Raw genomic sequence first — 18263 nt, forward strand, 5'->3', positions numbered from 1 at the left:
ACAGGATTCATTCAAACTGTGTTTACAACTTCTACCCCAGCCTTCCCCTAGCAAGACACCTTAGCAGAGCTGGCCCACTTGCCTACGCGGTGGTTCTCAGCATAAAATAAGAGATTAACCATCTGAGCAGCCTTATTTCATCCTCCATGTGCAGCTTTTGGGGTCAGGTTGCCAGGAGACTTACAGTGGCCGTCCCTGTTGCTCTTTCACTAAAGTCGCTGTGGTACAGAGGTGCCCCTCATTCTTAGAACACCCCAGCACCCTGAGAAAGGCAGCTCTGACAGGGATGGGCCTCGCCACAGGCCAAGAGTTTATCATCCAAGGTCACTGCCTGGAGATTAGCTGAGAGACAATAATGTGGGGGCCACCACACTGTGTGCAGACCGCCTCCTGAGCCATGGTGGGGCATAGCCCATGCTGCCAGGGAGAGTGCCCACCCAAGTGGGCATCTTAAGTACTTCCCTTGATGCCAAAAGAAGTACTGAAAGAGCCATGGCTTTTTAGAGCTGGACCTGACTTTATGCCCCCTGCCCCAGGCACGTCCGCAGGACGGCTGCCCTTTCCTTAAAGGCTCCTGGGATGCATGGCCGTGTAACCTCCCTAGGAAAGAATGCAAGTGTCCTATGACTGGGGTCTAGACTTCTGAGGCCCTTCGTGCTCCAGGGGCATCGATGCCTCTGCTGGGAGGGCAGGGAGTCCTTCCTTCCAGGGAACCCCAATCTCCACAGCTTGGGCTAACTGCTACTGTGTTCCTCAAGTCTCTGCATTCATCAGATGCAGAGCAGGTACTGGACAAAGGCCCACTGAAATGGGATGGCAGGTTTAGGGACTGCAGGATCCTGTTTATTCTGTAGTCACATTCTGGGCACCAGGGACACGTGGAACTTGCTAATCCTGCAGCCCCTGTGAATGCTCGCTGACTTAAAATGGACTGAACCCATGGGCACCATTGGTCTCGAGGAGGGCCCCAGGCCACAGTGGAGCAAGGAGCAGATTATGGGCACTCTGACCAGCAGGCTGAATGAATTTCGCAAATACTCTGGGGGCAGTGACCTGGAGCTCAAATGTCATAGCAATCCTGGGATTTATGCCCTCCGGGGAAGCAGTCCCCAACAGTCTGGGGGGGCCTTAGAGGGGGAGGAACACTCTCCCCACCCACACTCTTCCCCTTCCCTTTGCCTTCCACTCCACTGGTCAAGGTCAAAGATTTTCCCTGAGCCCTTTGGCCACCCTGCCCAATCCTCACAACCAGCATGTTGCCTCATTCCCTCCCGCTTCTAGCCCAACCTCCCTCTGCTCCAGGGGCTCATTCCAGGTCCAGCAACAGTCCATGCGTGGAGAAGCCTCCAATGGCATCTGGTTCTGCTGACTTCTCATCTCAACTAGCCACATACATTCTGGATGAAGAATGCCCACTCCACTCCACTCGGGGCTATAGCGAATGTAGACATTCCCAAGAGAGAAAAGGAAGTTTGGGCATCCCCTGTGTAGTGGGATGCCATTCCTGGCCCTGAGAGTGTCCTGGCTTCAGATGAGGAAGCCAACATGGGGGAAGGCCTCTCTAGCTTGTGGGAGAGTCAGCAGTGCCTGGAGGCAGGGCCATAAGTGTGGTCCTGTCCTGGACCAGGGATGTGCACAAGATGATCTCATTCATTCCTTTCTATCCTGAAAGCCTGGGCTTCCGCAGGAGTTCACCGCCAGTTTGCCAGGAGGCCAAGCGCCCCCATCCAGCCTTTAGGCAAGGGCAGAAGCTTTTAAGGGCACTTCCCCCAACCAGAGCTCCATAAATGCCCACGTGAGACCCTGCAGAGGGACATGTGTCCCATGAAAGGGAGGACACAGGTCAGAGGCACTGCATTGGAGGCCCAGTTCCAACTAGATCAGGGGCAGAGAGTTCACAGGGTGGAAAAGCTCCATGGCTTTGATAGGACCAAGAAAACAGGGCAGAGAAAGTGGCAAAAGATAGACATGTGGTCACCATGCCACAGGGGACCAAGAGAAGTTCAGTGTCTGGCTGCAGCCTGGAACAATGCTTTCAACCAAGAAACTGAAGATCTGGGTTCCAATCCTGCCTCTCCCACTTCCTGGCTTACTTCACCTCAGGGAGTGGGCCTCAGTTTCCTCCTCTGTAAGATGAGGGGGTTTTAATCAATGGCCTCTAACGTCCCTCCTGGCTCTCAATCTGATCCTATTATCCAGCCTCTGTCTAGTTCAACAAAGACCAACCCCTTGTTAACATGGGCCAGGCACTATACTGGGTGATGACAATATGAAACGGCCCCTGTCTTCTGGGAGCTGACACTCTTGGGGGGCTCAGGAAATCAGCACGTGCCCTGAGAAGACAAAGGAACCCCAAGCTGGGGGACAGGGCCTGGTTCCCATCTCAAAGGTGCTGCTTGAGCTAAGCCTTGCAGGAGCTCAGGATGCTGAGAGAACTCTGTAGGCATGGAGGCTGGCCAGCCTGTACAAAGGTATGGAGGAAGGAAATGGCAATCATGACAGTAACAATAAGTTCTAATGTTTCCACAGCACTGTGCCTAGACAATCTCTGTGGAGACTGAAAGTCAGGTATGGAAAAAAGCTGAGTCGGAACAGGAAGGTGTGAGAGGGAGCGGCACGAGCTAAGTCTGCACAGACAGATGGGAGCCACAGCACGGATGGCTGTCAATGCCAGAAAAAGGAGCTTTTATTTTAGCCCAGAAGTTTCTCAAGGAGTGCCCTGGTCAGGCTGGAGCAACAGGAGAAGTGGGTGGAGGCTGGAAAGGGCAGGAGGGGTGCAGATGAAAGGAGATGCTGAGGGGACCCCCGAGCAAGTGGCACCATGGTCACAAGGCCATGAGTGGGCCTCAGACACCCCAAAGCTCCCTTACGCAATGGTGAGATCAAGCCAGGACACCCTGAAACCTCAGGAGTCTCCATCTCCAACACGCCCTGCCTGATTCTCTTCAATGCATCTGAGAAAGTCTCTCCTTCCAGTTGTGAGAGATCACTCGCTTTACCCTGATGAAGTGAGGCCCAGAGAGATGAAGTCACTTGCCCAGGGTCACAAAGGTACTTCTTAAAGAGGAGGAGATCCGGGATTCAATGCCCCCAGTCCAGCAACCCTGCCACGGACCACACTGGAATGTGATAGCCACGTGTCCACCATGCTCCCAATGCCACACACCCATCAGGTACTAGACTCGGAACGTGGGGAAGAGCTCCGAACAACACCCACGAATGCCTGTAGCTGATGTAGCTGATCAGAGCTGGAAGGGCCTGAGCTTCCCTCCAGCCCCGTGCTTCCTGGCAGGGGACACAGGGCCTGGGAAGTAAAGCCATCTGGCCAAAGCCATGCCGAAGGTGAGAAGCAGAGGGCTGCCTCTGACTCTAACCCCAGCCTTCCTCCATCTGGCCCCATCTGGAAGCCCAACCTCATTTCCTGCTCTGAAAAAAGGAGCCAAGCTCTCCCACTGCCTCCAGCAGCAACTGGTCAAGAAGCCCCCTGGGAGGGAGAGGGCATCAGGAAAACACCCACTGTGAGAAGCAGGGTAGCCCAGGAAAAGGAATGCTAGATGTGGAGTCAGGAAAACCTGGCTGTATGACCCTGGACAAGCTACATCCCTTCCCTGAGGCTCAGTGTCCGCGTTAGCCAAGAGGGCTCTGAGCTCTCTAAAGGGCTTCAGAGGAAAGGATGGCATTCGTGGGTGTTGTTTGGAGCTCTCCCTCATGTTCTGAGGCCCCAGGCCATTCTGGGGAACAGGGGGCCGACCCTGGATCCACTGGAGAGTACCTCCAAGGCCTGTCTCCCACTCTGCCATCTCTCTGGCTCAGTTTTCCCAAAGTGGACAAAGAAAAGTAACAGTTGACATTTCCAATTTAAAAGGCCTTATCTTTGAGTTGCTGTCCCACTGCAATGAGTCAACAGAGACAGTGATGGTGCCAGGAAAAATTATGAGCGGGCCAAGTAGGCGAGAAACAGCCAGGACCAGGGGCTGGCTGAGACCTGCGCTTTAAGGCCTGGGCCCCCTCTCCCAGGGAAGACCAACCTCTCATCTGGAGAGTCCACGTGAAATGTCCTTTCAATGACCGTTGTCCACTGCAAGCATCGGATGACGAAGGTGTTGGGCCGAGGTCGCTCTGTTTTCATTAGCTGGCATTCTAGAGGGGAAGGGAGGAGGGCGGGGCCATCAGAGCCCAGGCCAGGGCACCCCTTTCCCCCAGAGACTGATTTCCTGGCCCTCCCCAATTCCCTTCCCACCTCCCTCTTGAAATGACTGCAGACTGACTTTCTGCAGAGCTCTCCCCACTTCCCCCAGACGGGAAGCACAGTGGCCATTCATGGGCCCCATCTCACTGCTGCTCAGCACCCAAACTTCGATGAGGCTCTATTCCCAATGGGAGCTAGCCAGCCCCTACTGAGGCGGCCAGGTGGCCTCCACGGGGCTTTCTCTAAGCATGGCTTTGGCCTCCCACATGCAGTTCGGAGTCAGCTGCCAGGCTCAGGAGAATGGAAGTGGCCTGAGGCCTGACTGCAGAAAACAGGGACAGAGGGAGCCCCCGAGGAGAGGCAGTTGAGGGTGCCAGGAGCCCTGGGCTCCAAGTGCAGCTCTGCCGTCAGCCTCCCGGGGAGCCCTGCAAGAGGCCTAGAGTTCACCCTCTGCATTAGCTCAGCAGTAGACTCCTTAGGGTCTTACCTGCTCTTCTCACAGATAAACTGAACTTTGTACTGGAAGGGGCCTTCGAGAGCCTCGTTTTACTGAGGACCAGTGCCACTAGCTCAGGGAATCCCCCCAAGTCATCCTCTGTAAGCGAGTCAAGTACCATCCCACCCACTACCTCCCAAAGAGTCCACTGGCCTCAGGCTAGCCCATGCTGGGCCTGTGCTCTGTCTGGCCAGGCCTCATGGCACACCAGCATAGCTCTGGGCTGGGCCACAGCCCTGTCCCTCAGGGTCGGTGTGGCTGCCAGTGTCATTGTGGGGAAAGCACATGGTAGACCAAGAAGAGTGAAATAAACCTGAGCTCCAGTACTGACAACCTGAGGGATGGTGATGCCCCCTATCCAAGGGTAGATGGGGCCCGAGGCCTGCCCTGGGGCCGGCCCCAGGCCTGGACAAAGGAATCTATGCTCTCCAGAGGCCCAATGATCAAGCAAGGTGGTATCTCAATCCAACTCCCCTCAAAACTTTATTCCACAAACCTGCTACGGAAAAGTTATTTAAAGGGGGCAAACTCTGGTCAGGGACCTCTGGCCTCTCTTTGTACCCGATGAATGAACCATCACTTTTTAACAGGAAGTAACGAGGTCTCCAGGTCTTGATATATTCACCTGAAAAGAAGAGAGGAGAGGTCAGAGCAAAGCAGATCCCTATGTCCCCAAGCTAATCCCAGGAGAGGGCCACTGAGGCAGGGCAGGCCCAGGGCCCCGGGAACATCCCCCCAGCCATGGGGGTGGGTATACTGGGGGCAGGCCATGAGAGAGACAGGCAGATCCTTTCTCCCTCTAGAACTCAGTTACATTCCAGGCTGTAGATGCTTGGGGAGTGACTCATCAGAGAGCCAGCAACAACAGAGACTGGGAGGGAGACTGGGGGAAGGGGCGGGATAGAAAGGAGAGGAGATGGGCAGGGGAAGAGGGAGAATCAAGGGGGGAGAAGGAGAGAGCAAAAGGAGGAGGGGGAGGAGGGAGGGCGAGAGAACATGCCGGCTTCTAGGAGAGAAACCTTAAGGCAGTGGCAGGTCTGGGAAGAGAGGTAGGGAAGGGGCCTCTGGCTGACGCAGGGCAAGGCACTGGGCAAGACCCAAGTATGGCAGAGGTCACAGTATGACGGGCTTCTCCCTAGCTGCAATACCCCCGGGGCAGCAACCCCATAACTGACTGGGGTTGCTTCATGGCCTACGGCCTTAACCCGGGGCCTACTGCTTGGCCCCTCTTCTCACCCCACCCCCTCTCCTGTTCTTGGTCCATGGCTATTGCTCTCATAAGCTAGAGATATGTTCTGGGCCCGGGCAGAGTCCCTTTCACCCCAAAGAAATCTGCTGTGAGACAATGATTCCAGCCTGGGCTTGGAGGGACAGGCTTTTTTCTATGAGAAAACCTAGGAGGTAAAGTGGGAGCTGAAATGCTGGAGGGATCTGGAGGGCCTTGGAGGAAAGGGGGGAGAGAAGCTGGCCCAGGCCCCGGGAGCTGTGTCCAGATGGCACTCAATCACTGGCACCCCCACACCAGCTGCTTTCTGGTGCCTAGAGAAGGCAGCATCTGTGAGAAGCAGGACCCCTAGGGAGAGGGAAAGCCAAAGCCAGGGCCAAAGAAGCAGGCATGGAGGCTCCAGAGAAGAGGTGACCCCTGAGGACTGAGGCCCTCTTGATTGTTCTAAGCACAGCCCTTATCTCCAGGGATCACTCATCACCTTGCTTAGCCTGGGGCTCTCACTGGCCCTCTCAGAGCCCAGGAGAACAGACCCACTAGTCTTTTTCACTAAGGACTCAGGATGAAATGCCTAAGTAGCAGCTCCTCCAGGAAGGCCTTCCCAAGGCCTGGCCCCCCAACACCACTGCTGTGGCCCAGCTGGCCAGCTCATTCCCCAATGGCTCCCCACCCAAGGAGAGGCCATGTGGCTCTGACAGAAGATGCTGGTCCTGCTACTGCCACCACCTGCCCTCCTCCTCCTCCCTGCCAAGGGCAGCCACAGCTTCTGAGGGCTCCTAGACCTGCAGCAGGGCTCTGCATGGGGCCCAGGGAAGCCAATGCCAGCTGTGTCCAGCCAGCAGCATGAGGGGGCTAATGGCACCACCCAGAACCACCTCCCAACAACGTTTCTCTGGTGCCCTAACGTTTGCATAGGCCTCTGTCCACAATGGTCCTGGGACAGAGCCACAACAAACAGCATTTCCGTTTTATAGACGAGGAAACTGGGGTTCAGGAAGGTGACCTAGCCCTGTCACCCCAGCTGGCCCCTCCAAGTCCTTGGGGGTGCCAGGAGGAACAAGGGACATTACAGTCACCAAGCACTTGGCTAGCCTTCCAATGCTATCCAGTTGTGAGCTCTGTCCGTGGGACCACACAGAGGGACTGAGCAATCAGAGCTAGGGCAGGAGGGAACCCCTCAAAGATCACTGAGTCCCACATCTCATTTTCCAGATGAGGAAACAAGTTCAGCAGGATTCAGTAACTTGTCCAGGGTCATACAGCCGGGATTGGAGATAGGATCTGAACCCAGGCCTGCCTCTGGGTCTGGAGCTCAGTCTGGCCCCTGTGTTGGGGGGCGATCCCAGCCAGACCCCCTGGGGACACAGCCCAAGCCCCTCCTCACCTCTCTTGTGGAGCCAGCCTTCTTTGACGACAGACACCTCGTTCATGGTGGCGCCCAGCCTTGCCACTGCCTCGCCAGGGACGAGTCAGGCGAGAGTGCGCCTGGGGAGCCACGGATGGAGCACGATCTGCTGGGGAGAAAGGGGCACATTCCTACCCGAGGCACAGCTGTTCCCACAGAAGCCTCCCTCTGACCACCCAGCTCACTCTGTCATTTACACATGCACACACACCTCACCACACACGCATGCACACGTACGCACACACCTCACCACACACACATGACACTACACCATACTATACTCATACATATACCACACCCACACCCACATATATACACAACCACACCCTCCCACCCCTATACTACAAACACAAACACATGCACCCTCCTCACCCCCCATAACACAAAGCTAATTTGGATTAGGTCCAAGATTCAAACATTTCCCCCACGTCCTTGGGATAGAGGGAAATCAGGGCTGCCTGGAGGTCCCTGGAAGAAAATTTAGGGCCCCCCCATGTAATTCAGTGCCGATGATGGTAAGCTCTCATCCCTGAAGCCAAGCTAAGTCACTTCCCCGGGAGGCTGATTCCTCAGCAGTGAGAGTACAGGGGCAAATGCAGGTGTCTCAGAGCACACAGCTGAGCCCCCCTGAGAGGGGAATGCCCCTTAGCACTCTGGACAGGATGAGAACAATTCTTCACGGAGTGCTCAGGAAGGTGAGGAGGCCAGATCAGCCTGAATGGGAAGACAACCAATAGCCCACGTCCTGGGGGAACTCCTGGTCTGACAAGGGGATGGGGCCAGCAAGAGACACAGTCCTCGGATTCTCTAAAAGAAGGATCTCAAGGTGGCCAGCACAAGGCCGGCCCCCAACAGGGCCTCGACTCCCGCGTCACTCACATGCCAATAGGCTGAGCTAAGTGGGTGAATCAGACAGCCCCAGGCAGCCCCAACACAGGCAGGACCTCTCTGAAGAGGGCCTCTAAGAGGCTGGGGTGTGAGGGACCCCCTCAGCTATCCCCACCAAGGCCTCATCCATCCCCGGAGCACAGAGGCTTTGGCTGTGGGGTGTCCAACACCCTCCCTGCCCTCTGCTCTGGGCCTGGGCTGGGGGTTCACAGGCACCCAGGGCTCCAGCAGCATATCCCCCTCCCCCTGACCATGTTGGGAGGTGCCAGGGTAACTGCATAGATGACTGGCCTTCAACAGTTTCTGTGTATGCAGCTAGCAGGCCTCCAGAGGGGTTGCAGGGATGGGAGGGAGAAAGCAAGTCAGGGACAGCTGCCTTCCCCACACCTGCCCAGAGCTGTTCTGGGAGAGGCTGTACCCTGGACCCCTGGGAGGCCAGGACCCAGGGACCCACGCCAGGAGCTCAAGATAGAAGCCAAGGTCCCTTCCCTCTCCCACCCCTCCTCAGAGAGCAGCTGACAAATGCACAGGCCCGCTGACGCCAATAGCCTCTTCTCTAATTCCTGGAGTGGAGGAGAAATGCCTCCCACCTTCTATCTCTCCCATGGTCATGAGCTCAGAATGGGCTCCACCAGGGGGTCCCCTCACCTCAGCTTCTTCCCCCACCCTCAACTGGATCTCACACACACACACACACACACACACACACACACACACACTCACGCACTCTCTCTCTCTCTCTCTCTCTCTCTCTCTCCCTTTTCTAGGGCTTAGGAAGCAGGAAGCAATGGAGTTATCACAAGCCACTACATTATCCAGCCAAGGAAAGGGCATTTTCCCAGTTCGCCTGAGGACAGCCTGTCAGGCCCGCCAGTTAGGAGCCAAGGGAGGGCCCGTGAAGGGCAGTGATCAGCCTCAGAGACTGGAAACCTTCTGGGCATCATATTTCTCCTGTTCATTTAGCAACTCCAGGGTGAGGGGTGCAGGGAGGCACCCGTCAGGGCTGGGCACCTCCATCCTCCTGCCCTGAGGACCTCCTGAAATGGCAGGAGTCCTGCAGTGGCATGCTGCCCAATGGCCCACCCAGATGCCTCTGGCCAGGGGCCCATCAGGGTCAGGGTTAGGAAGAGGACAGGACGTCCTTATTCCAGCCATATTTGGGGGCTCCCAGGCCTCAAGACCTCTCCCCACCCCCAGGACGGTTCAGACAGCTGTCCCCCCATAATCCTAAGAGAAACTCCTCTGGTTGTTTGTCCTCCAGCCCCAGAGTTTCTGCCACCCTAGCCTGGCAGGGCACTCCGGGTAGGTGGATCTGCTCTTTCCAGTTCAGAAACGAAACACACACTCCTCCTGGATACCAGCCCAGTTGAGAAATTCTGAAACCTGAACCCCCCTGCCTGGCAGTCATTCCCCAAACTCCAACAGGCTCAGCCTTTAGAAGGATCTGCCTGTCATCCTACGCAGAGGGCCCTGGGGCACAGTGGAAAGAACACTTCCCCTCTCTGGGCCTCAGTTTCCTTCCCAAGCAGATTAAGGGGGATGGCCTGGAGGGCCTCTCATGTCTGACATTCTGTGATCCAGAAGAGACGGTAACAGACACTAAATACAGTAAGCAATGCACGCTCTGAACTCCCTGCCCAGGACCTAACATGGGACCTCCGCTGGGAGGAGGGGGCATCCTCTCCCTACAAGGGCTCTGGCTGCTTTCCAGCATGCTACGGGTCAGGAAAACCTGCTCTGAGCAAAGGTGACAGCTGGTGGGGAGTGGGGACAAAAGTGGTAAGGGGGCTGCAGGGGCTCCTGGGCAGCACCTGAGCTGGAGAAGCATGGCCTCTGCTGGAAGCCAGGAGGCAGCTGGGCTGAAGCTTCTGGTTGGAAAGCTCTCCTCTCTCCAGGGTGGTGAGGAAGGAATGGAGACTGCTAGTAGCCACAGGACTCTCCTTGCCCAGAAAGTCAGTGTCATCTACCTTCTCCCACAAGCAAGGGCCTGGTGAGATGGCAGGTGTAGCCTGTGCCCACGGGACAGTGGGAGGCTAATGGTTCGATGCTGGCAGAACCTCAGCCCTGTACTCTCACCCCTGAAGAACAATAACCTGGATTCAGAGATGTGTCCCCAGACATGGAGCATCGCCAATGCATTAGCTCCCTTGGGAGGAGTGTGCTATTGGTCAGAGTGCTGGACTTGGGGTTGGAGAGATCTGAGTTCAAATTCTGCCCAAATGAGGATGACGGTGATATATTTGGTGAATCCTAAAGCTCAACAGGAAAAGGGGCTCCTGTGACATGCTATCACCACCAAGAAGTTGTCTTGAGTTAGCTAGCTGTGATGGCGCACCCCCCCACCACCACCACCTTGGGATTCTCTTGGTTATACCCACATGTGCCCACATCTCCTGCGATGGAATACAAGCTTCTGGCCTTGCAGAGACTCCATGTGCAGCATGGAACACATGGAAGCACTTACTTCCTGTAGGTGACTGGCTGATGACCCCCGGCCCCAGACCCCCAGTGCACACTAGACTGTTTTCTCCATCATACTTACGAAGAACAGAGCCCCACCCCAAGCCCCAAATCAGACAACCAGCAGTGCAGTCAGCACCGACCAAGCCTGGCTGGAGCTGCACCCTCAAGGCCTCATCTGCTTTCCTCCTCTCTCCATCCCTCCCCAGCCCATATCCTTCAGAGGTGCCATGGGGATGGAGAAAAAGTTCCCAGATGAGAAGGTGCAGGACAGATGACATGCCAATTAGCCCTAACCCAGATCATCCACCTGAAATGAAGCCACTGGGGGCCAAGAAGTATGTGCTGCTGGCATCCCAGGCCCTCTCCCCAAGCACTTGGTGTTCCTGAGGCTCACCTGTGCCCCACCGCCCGAGTCAAGCCCCAGCCGGGCTTCTGCTGAGTGTGAAACAGGCCACCCGAGAACACTGAGCTAATTTCCTGGAAAAGGCCTACTCTTGTCTTTTGTCTGGGGTCAGGCAGTTACTGGAAAAGCAAATAAATAGGACCAGAGGGAAAAAAAAGCAACACACAGAGCAAATGAAGCCGAGAGGCTCTGCCAGATGCAAGCTGGCTGTCATCTGCTGCAGACACTAGCAAGGAGACCTTCCATGGTGGAGGAACCATGAACCAGCCTCACAAAGGATGCTATGAGGTCCTGGCCCTGTCCCAGTGCTAGGGACCACAAGACAAAATGCAAAGCATCCCTGGCTTCATGAGGCTGACATTCCATCTGCTCCAAGTGAAAGCTGGAGGATCTGGATACAGGCTCAGAGAACCTAGATTTGTGTCCTTAGGCTGGATGCAACCACTTCAGCTGTCTGGGTCTCAGGTGCCATAGAATGGAGTGTGACTAGGGGCTCCAGGAAGGACATAGCTCTCTGACCTCAGTTTCCCACCACTGTGTCTCCAGGACCTGGCTCAGAGTAGGTACTTAATGAGGCTCCATGACCCCAGGATGCCTGAGGCCCTTCCCCACAGTCTAGACCAGCCTCTGAGCTCCAGACAAAAATGCTTCCGTGCTCAGGGCTTGGTCAGCTCAGTCTCTGTCTAGGTGCCTCTAGTGATGGGAGACTCACTACTTCTCTGAGCAACACAGGCCATGGTGGAGCAGTTTTGGTTGTTAGAAAGGCTTCCCTCCTGTCCAGCTGAAGAATGCCACTCAGCCTGAGCCCCAACCTCTGTCATCCCTCTCTTAAATGAACACCCTTGGCCTAAAGCAGAAATGAGCTGAGCAAGGGGAAGGAGGTTGGCCCCTGCTCTTCAAGGTCCCACCTGAAGCAGGAGCAGGCCAAGAAAGCCTCCTCATAACATGCCACCACTTAACACATTATTACTTCCAACGTCAAGGACAGATGTGACCCTACACCGAGCCCAAGCCCAGAAGGCCTGACCAGGGCCCCTGAGCACACGGCGCCCCCAAAGACCTTCTGGTTTCTGCCACAGGCCAGTTTTTACTAAGCAAGGCTAGGCCTGTGTTGCCAATGCCTGCCTACCAAGGGCCTTGAGACGACAGCCCTGCCCTCTGCACCAGCTCATCGGTCTCACAGGGTGGGAACCTAACTTTAAGTTTATAAACTTAATCACTAACTGTTTTCTGAATGCCTACTATGTGCTAAGCCAACAGGGGAGCCCCCGAAGTCCAGGATCCTCTCTCAGACAAGGGCACCCAAAGATATTTCCCCTCCAGGCCTAATGAGAGGTCCTGGCATGAATAAGCCTTGACTTTTATATACAAACCAATTCAACTAAGCATTTATTGTGGATGAGTTGTGTCTTACTCTCTGTGACCCCATTTGGGATTCTCTTAGTCAGGTTTCTGGGGTGGTTTGCCATTTCCTTCTCCAGTTCATTTTCCAGATGAGAAAACTGAGGCAAACAAGGTGAAGTGATTTGCCCAGGGTCACACAACTAGGAAGTGTCTGAGGTTGGATTTGAACTCAGGAAGAGTCTTCCTGATTCCAGGCCTGGCGCTTTATCCACTGTGTTGTCTGGATACTCCAAGCATTTATTAAGCACCTACTATGTGCCAGGCTCAGTCTCAAATGCCAGGGATACAAAGCCAAAAGTCCCTACCCTCAAAGAGCTTACACTCTCCAGGGTAGATACAGGAGGCAGAGGGGTAAGAACACACAGGATGAAGGAGAGCACTCCAAGGAGAATGCCTCGGCTTCCCTACCTCTAACATCTCCCTAACAACAGGCCTAGGGCCTGAAAAGGCAGGAAAGGGTCTCCTCAGGCCCCCCTCTGCCTGGGAGCGCCAGGAAAGCCTGAGGCTGTGCCCAGGTCTTGGGCCTTCTCTGGACAGAGGCCAAACATTACAGAAGGGCCGAGTGGGATCCCAGCTCCTCCCAAGGCCACCAGGACTCCCAGCACCAGCCATGGCCATGGAAAAGGTTGGGAGGCCAACGAAAGGACAACAGCATGCTGGTACGAAGCCAAGGACATGGGAGGGGATGGAGATGACAGGGCGACAGCAGATCACCCCCCAAAGGGAGCAGCGACCTAACACCCAAGAGCCCCGGCTGCTCAACGTGCTCAATCCTTTAATTAGTCATAGTTCCAAAATGAGTGTTTACTTGTATTATAGATGAAGAGACTTTCTAGGCTCCAGGGTTTGGGATGAAGTCTTCAAAAATCCCCCAACAAACTGCCATGTTCTTGTGGAGAGGTGAATTGGGAAGAAAGGTTTAAACTAACTCTCCCCCCAAGCCATTAGCAAAGAAAGACTTAGCTGATAGAACTACAGAGGAGGTTGCGGGGGAGGGGCCAGGCCCTCTGCCAATCAAGGCTGGTCAGATATTTCAGCTGGGCAGGCTATCTATAGTCTGGCTTTAAATTCTGATTAGACTGTAAGCTCCTCTTTTTGAAACCCCAGCACTGAGCACAGGGTGTGGCACACAAGAAGGGCCCTCAGGCACAAGGAGATGTTTGGTGGGAAGCCCCTAACTACATGGGAGAGGGTGGTCAGAGGAATGACCACCTGTCATTCCTGGTCATCAGCCCCATCCAGGGAGGTTAGGACAAGGACCATGATTCCCATCTTACAGACAAGAAAACTGAAGGTCCATTTAAATGGCATGCCCAGGGCTCTGTCCAGGTCCTTCAACTCCAAAGTCAGTGCTCTAGGTTACAGGAAATGTCAATAATGTTCAGTAACTTGGGCCAGGTCAGGGGAAGAGGAAGGATGCTAGGCTCCAAGTCCAGAGGGGCCTGAGTTCAAATCTTAACCCTGCTGTTCTGTAGTATCTGTTTAAATACTCTGGTGAAATCACTGAACTGCTCAGGGCCTTGGTTTACCCAACTGTATGAAGGGGAGAAGAACAAATGAGCTTGCTCCCTCCTAGGGTCATAAGAAAAGCAATGTGTAACCCCCAGGGAGCTCACCAGTGTGTGTCTTATGAAGTCCTTCCTTTAAACTGGGGGGAGTCCTCAGGAGGCAGCAGTTCTACACCCTCCTTCTACTGAGTGGGTAAGTGAAGGCCAAGAATGGGAAATGACCTGCTCAAGGTCACATAGTCAGCCAGCAGCAGGGGTGGGAGGCTGAACCCCAGTCTGACTCTTGTTCCACACTCCAGCCTCTCCTGGAAGTGGCTAACAAGGTCAGTGGGTCTTCAGTTAAGGGCTCAAGTCTGACAAGGCCATCCTGACAAAGGCCTGAGACCCAGACCCTGAAGCCCAAGGTCCCAGAGATCCGGGATTCAAACCCACCTTGTAGCCCCTGACTCCAACAGTCAGCTCAACTACAAGTGGGCCATTCCCCACACCTGGCCTCATGTGCCCTCTGGATGGTCCTAGTAGGGGCCAGACCTGCAGGAAGCACTCCCAGAGCCCAAGGAATGCAGGAAGCACTGGTTCATCTGCCCCAACTGCTGGGAGTTTGCTCCGGTCAGTCCAGCTAGAGCTAAGAAGAATGCTGGCATGGCCCTGCCAAGGAGTGGAGATGGACCCCCCAACAAGCCTGGGCCTCCAGCTTACTACAGGCAGGTTCCTTCCACAGGGAGGTGAGAAACCAGCTTGTTGACAGCTGAGCCAAGGAGTTACTGAGCTGACCACATCCTGCCGTCGGCCCAGTCGCATCACCACGAGGACCACAGCGTCCTCGGCCTTTGGGGGGCCACAGTTAGGGGAAGGGGGCCACCTGGGGACCAAAGAGAACATTATCTTCCTGGTACAGCTGGAGAGCCGGGTACAAGATGACTCTATTAGGAAAAGTGGGGCTGGTAGGAAATGACACCTAGTCCCTGCTGCTCCTTTCAGAGACCCCCCCCCCCCCCCCCCCCCATCCTATGCCTTCCCCCTGCCAATGCTGAGGCTCCCAAGGTCTGACAGTTCAAGAAAGGCCTTCACAGCCAGAAGGCAACTTCCCACAGGGATTGGGGTATTTACCAGCTGCCAAAGAATCTGTTCAACCTGGCTATGGGTGGAGGGGCATCTGGGTACACGGAACAGGCCCTCCTCCATCTGCACCTCCAACAAAGTAGCCAATGAAAAAGCTCTAGCCCAAAGGTCCGGGTGCACACATGAGATCTTCAGAGCAGCACCCCATCCACTGTTCTTGCCTCCTGCCCAGGCTCTCTGCTCCCCGGGCTCCCATCTCTGTGGCCCTCAATCTCAGACTATTTCAAAGACGGCTCTCCTCACATCCCTCAGAAGTCTTCAAAAGCGGCTAAATTGCTTAAGCCAGAAATCATGACCCTGCAGAGTCTAGCTTCAATTTCCCTTTCTTCTAGTCTTATTCTCCCACTAGTCCAGTACAGTTGAACCATGCACAGTGTCCCTAAGCAGATGCTGAGTTTTGGGAGACAGCAGGGTATGCTGGGAAGGGCCTGGCTCTGGAGTCATGGACCCAAATTAGAGTACTATCTCTGAGAAGGACAACATGCATGAACCTGGACAAGTCACGTCCCTCAGGAAGGGCCTGGCTCTGAGGGCCTCTGAAGAGGGTGCTTCTTGTTCCCTCTGTCCTTTTTGCTGCCCTTCCCCCTCTCCACCTTTGCTTACGTCCTTCCTCTATGCCAATGCCTCACAATGGCCCCCTAGTCGAATATGAGCACCCAATCAGGGCCTGGTGCCTGGTTAAAGCCCACTTCTTCCCACCTACCAAAGAAGAGGCTGGCCTAGAAGGCCCCCAGGATCTCTCTGGTCCAGCTCACTCCAGCCACAAGCATCTCTTACTTAGAAGCGGGTCCTGCCCTCAAGAAGCAGCATCAACAGAGCCAGAGAAATGAGAGCAGGTGCCAACCAAGCCTCCAAACCCCACCAACAGCCCCATTTTACATCTGTAGAACCTGAGGTCCCAAGGAGTGAAGGGACTCTCCCATTATTATCCTGCTGAGCACTGGGGCTCTATCACTAACAAGGCACCCACTGTGTATTAAATGCTGGGGCTCTGTCACCAATACTTCACAAGCACCTACTATGTGCTGGGCACAAAGAATGGAACAACCCCTCCTCGCAGGATTAGGCAGACAACACACACCTTCATGAGAAGACATAAAAAAGGCGAAATCATCTGAGGAGAGTCGCAAAGTCCTCCATGGCCAAGGTGGCATTTCAACTGAGCTTTGAAGGAAAAGAAGAATTTAAAGAAGCTGCTGCCAGGAGGGAGAGCACTCCAGGTGGGGGGACAGCCATTACAAAGGCCCGGAGATGGGAGTGCTATGGGCAAGAGGATGCCAGGGGCCCAAAAGGGCCACTTGTGAGACTCCTGCCCCCAGGGCAATGTCCCCCACACCACAGGCTGCACAGGGAGGAGGAGGGAAGAGCAGCAGTAGGATGGGCCCATCCTGGCCCGGAGGGACTAAGATGAGCATGCCTGCGGGGAGACAGGCTCCAAGGAGGTCTCAGCGCCCATCAGCTGGCTGAGGACCACACAAACAGACACACACACATACATGTGCACAAGGGAGACAGGAAGCTGCAGGAAAAGCCAGCACAAAGCCCAAATGGCTGGAACAGAGTGCACAAATGGGAGAAACAATGGGTATAAGGCTGAAAAATTTAGGAGCTGAACCAGCTCTTCTTTGCCGAAGGCGCACTGCCTAAAGATACACTGTCTCCTGAAGCATGCATTGCAACTCCCCTTTCATTACTGTTACTTGCACATGTGTCTTAATTCTCCTCCCTCTCTTGCTATTAGCAAGACTGTCTCCTGGCTCTTGGCAGCCAGCATGCTGCCTCAACCAGGACACCGAGCACAACTAGGTACCCGATGGTCTTTGGCACAGCCTTGGCAGTGTACATGGATGACCTCTGTGGTCCATTCCAGATCTAAAAGTAAGATTCTTTGTTCCCCCTGCCTCCACCAGCTGAATGTGTGGCTGGGTGGGCAGGGCCTCTCATATGTCCTTGTATTCCCAGGGCCCTGCAGAGTGCCTGGCACCAGATGAAGCTTGCTGAACTGAACTCCAAACGGGATTGGCAAACTAAACCCTGTTTTGGGTCCCCAGTCATTCCCCTCCTTTCCCGGATGGCCTCCATGCTGCTCCGCAGACACGACTTCCTCTACTTCCTGCTTCCGCGTCTCTGATCAGGCTGAGGCCCCTGCTTGCCGAGTCTCTTATTTCTCCCGACGGCCCCCTCCTCCTGTCAGTTGTCCTTCAGGCTCCACCGATCACTAGGGACTCTCCCAGCCCTGCTCTGGTCACTGTGTACAGATCTGGTGTCTCACCTGTGCTCTGTGGACACAATGTCTGCGTCTCACTTTTCTACCTGCAGCCCGAGGGCCCGACGACATTTATTCTAGATGCTTAGTGCTTGCAGATTCCTAGAAGCTACACTGCCCATTCGCTGGGCTGGTCCTCTCCTTACCCCCTGGCCCCCCATGCTGCCACACTCACTACTAAGCAAAGGCTCGGGAAGAGCCTCTGGCGGGAGATGGTGGCAGCACTGAAGGGGCACAGAGGGCTGGATCTGGGAGTCATGAAAGAGGCCCTGGCTGTAAATGCCACCGTATGCTGTGCCTAGGTTTGCGGTCTCCTAACCAAGCCCTTCCGGGGTTGCTGGGAGGATCCAATGAGAAACTATGAAAAGCCCAAGGCCTGGCATGGAGGAAGTGAGATGGAAATGTCAGCTACTCATCTTGTGACAATCAGGTTTGGGAGCATCAAATGAGCCACGAGATGTCAGGGCCTTTGTCGCCTTCAAATTGCTCCATGACCATCCCAGATACGGTGCCCTATAGACAGGCCCTTCTGCAGAGCTGCAGGTGACTAAAGCCCAGAATTGGGACAGGCCAAGAACAAACAGGAAAGAAGCCCCTCCTCCCTGAGGCAAGCCAAATCAAAGACCCTGCGAAGGCATTCTGATAAGGCCATGGCAATGTAGCGGAGGCAGAGAAAGCCCCCCACAAATGACCTCTCCAGAGCTACTGGGGGCCTGAGATGCCAGTTAACCTGCAGAAAACCAGAAACAGGCTCCTGGCCATCCAGGATGCTGCTGGGACCCAGTTCAGAGCCAGGTTTGGGAGGGATGGGGGATGCTGAGAAATTCCGCAAGAACAAAAAAGCCCCAAATGACATCCTCCATGTTGATCTCCAGCTGAAAAAACCAGCCTATG

General features: G+C 55.0%; 1 protein-coding gene across 2 annotated transcripts in view; it reads right to left on the reverse strand.

Annotated features, from left to right (window-relative positions):
- Window positions 1–18263, reverse strand: part of AKT2 (AKT serine/threonine kinase 2) — a 42758-nt gene that overhangs the window by 18190 nt on the left and 6305 nt on the right. The window contains exons 2-4 of one of the 2 annotated variants that reach the window (XM_069078847.1): window positions 7295–7421; window positions 5182–5310; window positions 4029–4140 (exon numbers count right to left, since the gene is read on the reverse strand). In XM_069078847.1, the coding sequence (XP_068934948.1) occupies window positions 4029–4140; window positions 5182–5310; window positions 7295–7340 (287 nt within the window). In that variant the 5' untranslated portion in view covers window positions 7341–7421. Of the gene's footprint in view, window positions 1–4028; window positions 4141–5181; window positions 5311–7294; window positions 7425–18263 lie in introns of both variants that reach the window. The other variant, XM_069078848.1, reaches the window with a different exon arrangement.

The sequence above is a fragment of the Petaurus breviceps genome, unplaced genomic scaffold, assembly GCF_028583685.1.
Source record: "Petaurus breviceps papuanus isolate PSGF00001 unplaced genomic scaffold, PetGlider_PUasm1.0 91041, whole genome shotgun sequence".
Lineage (NCBI taxonomy): Eukaryota > Metazoa > Chordata > Mammalia > Diprotodontia > Petauridae > Petaurus > Petaurus breviceps.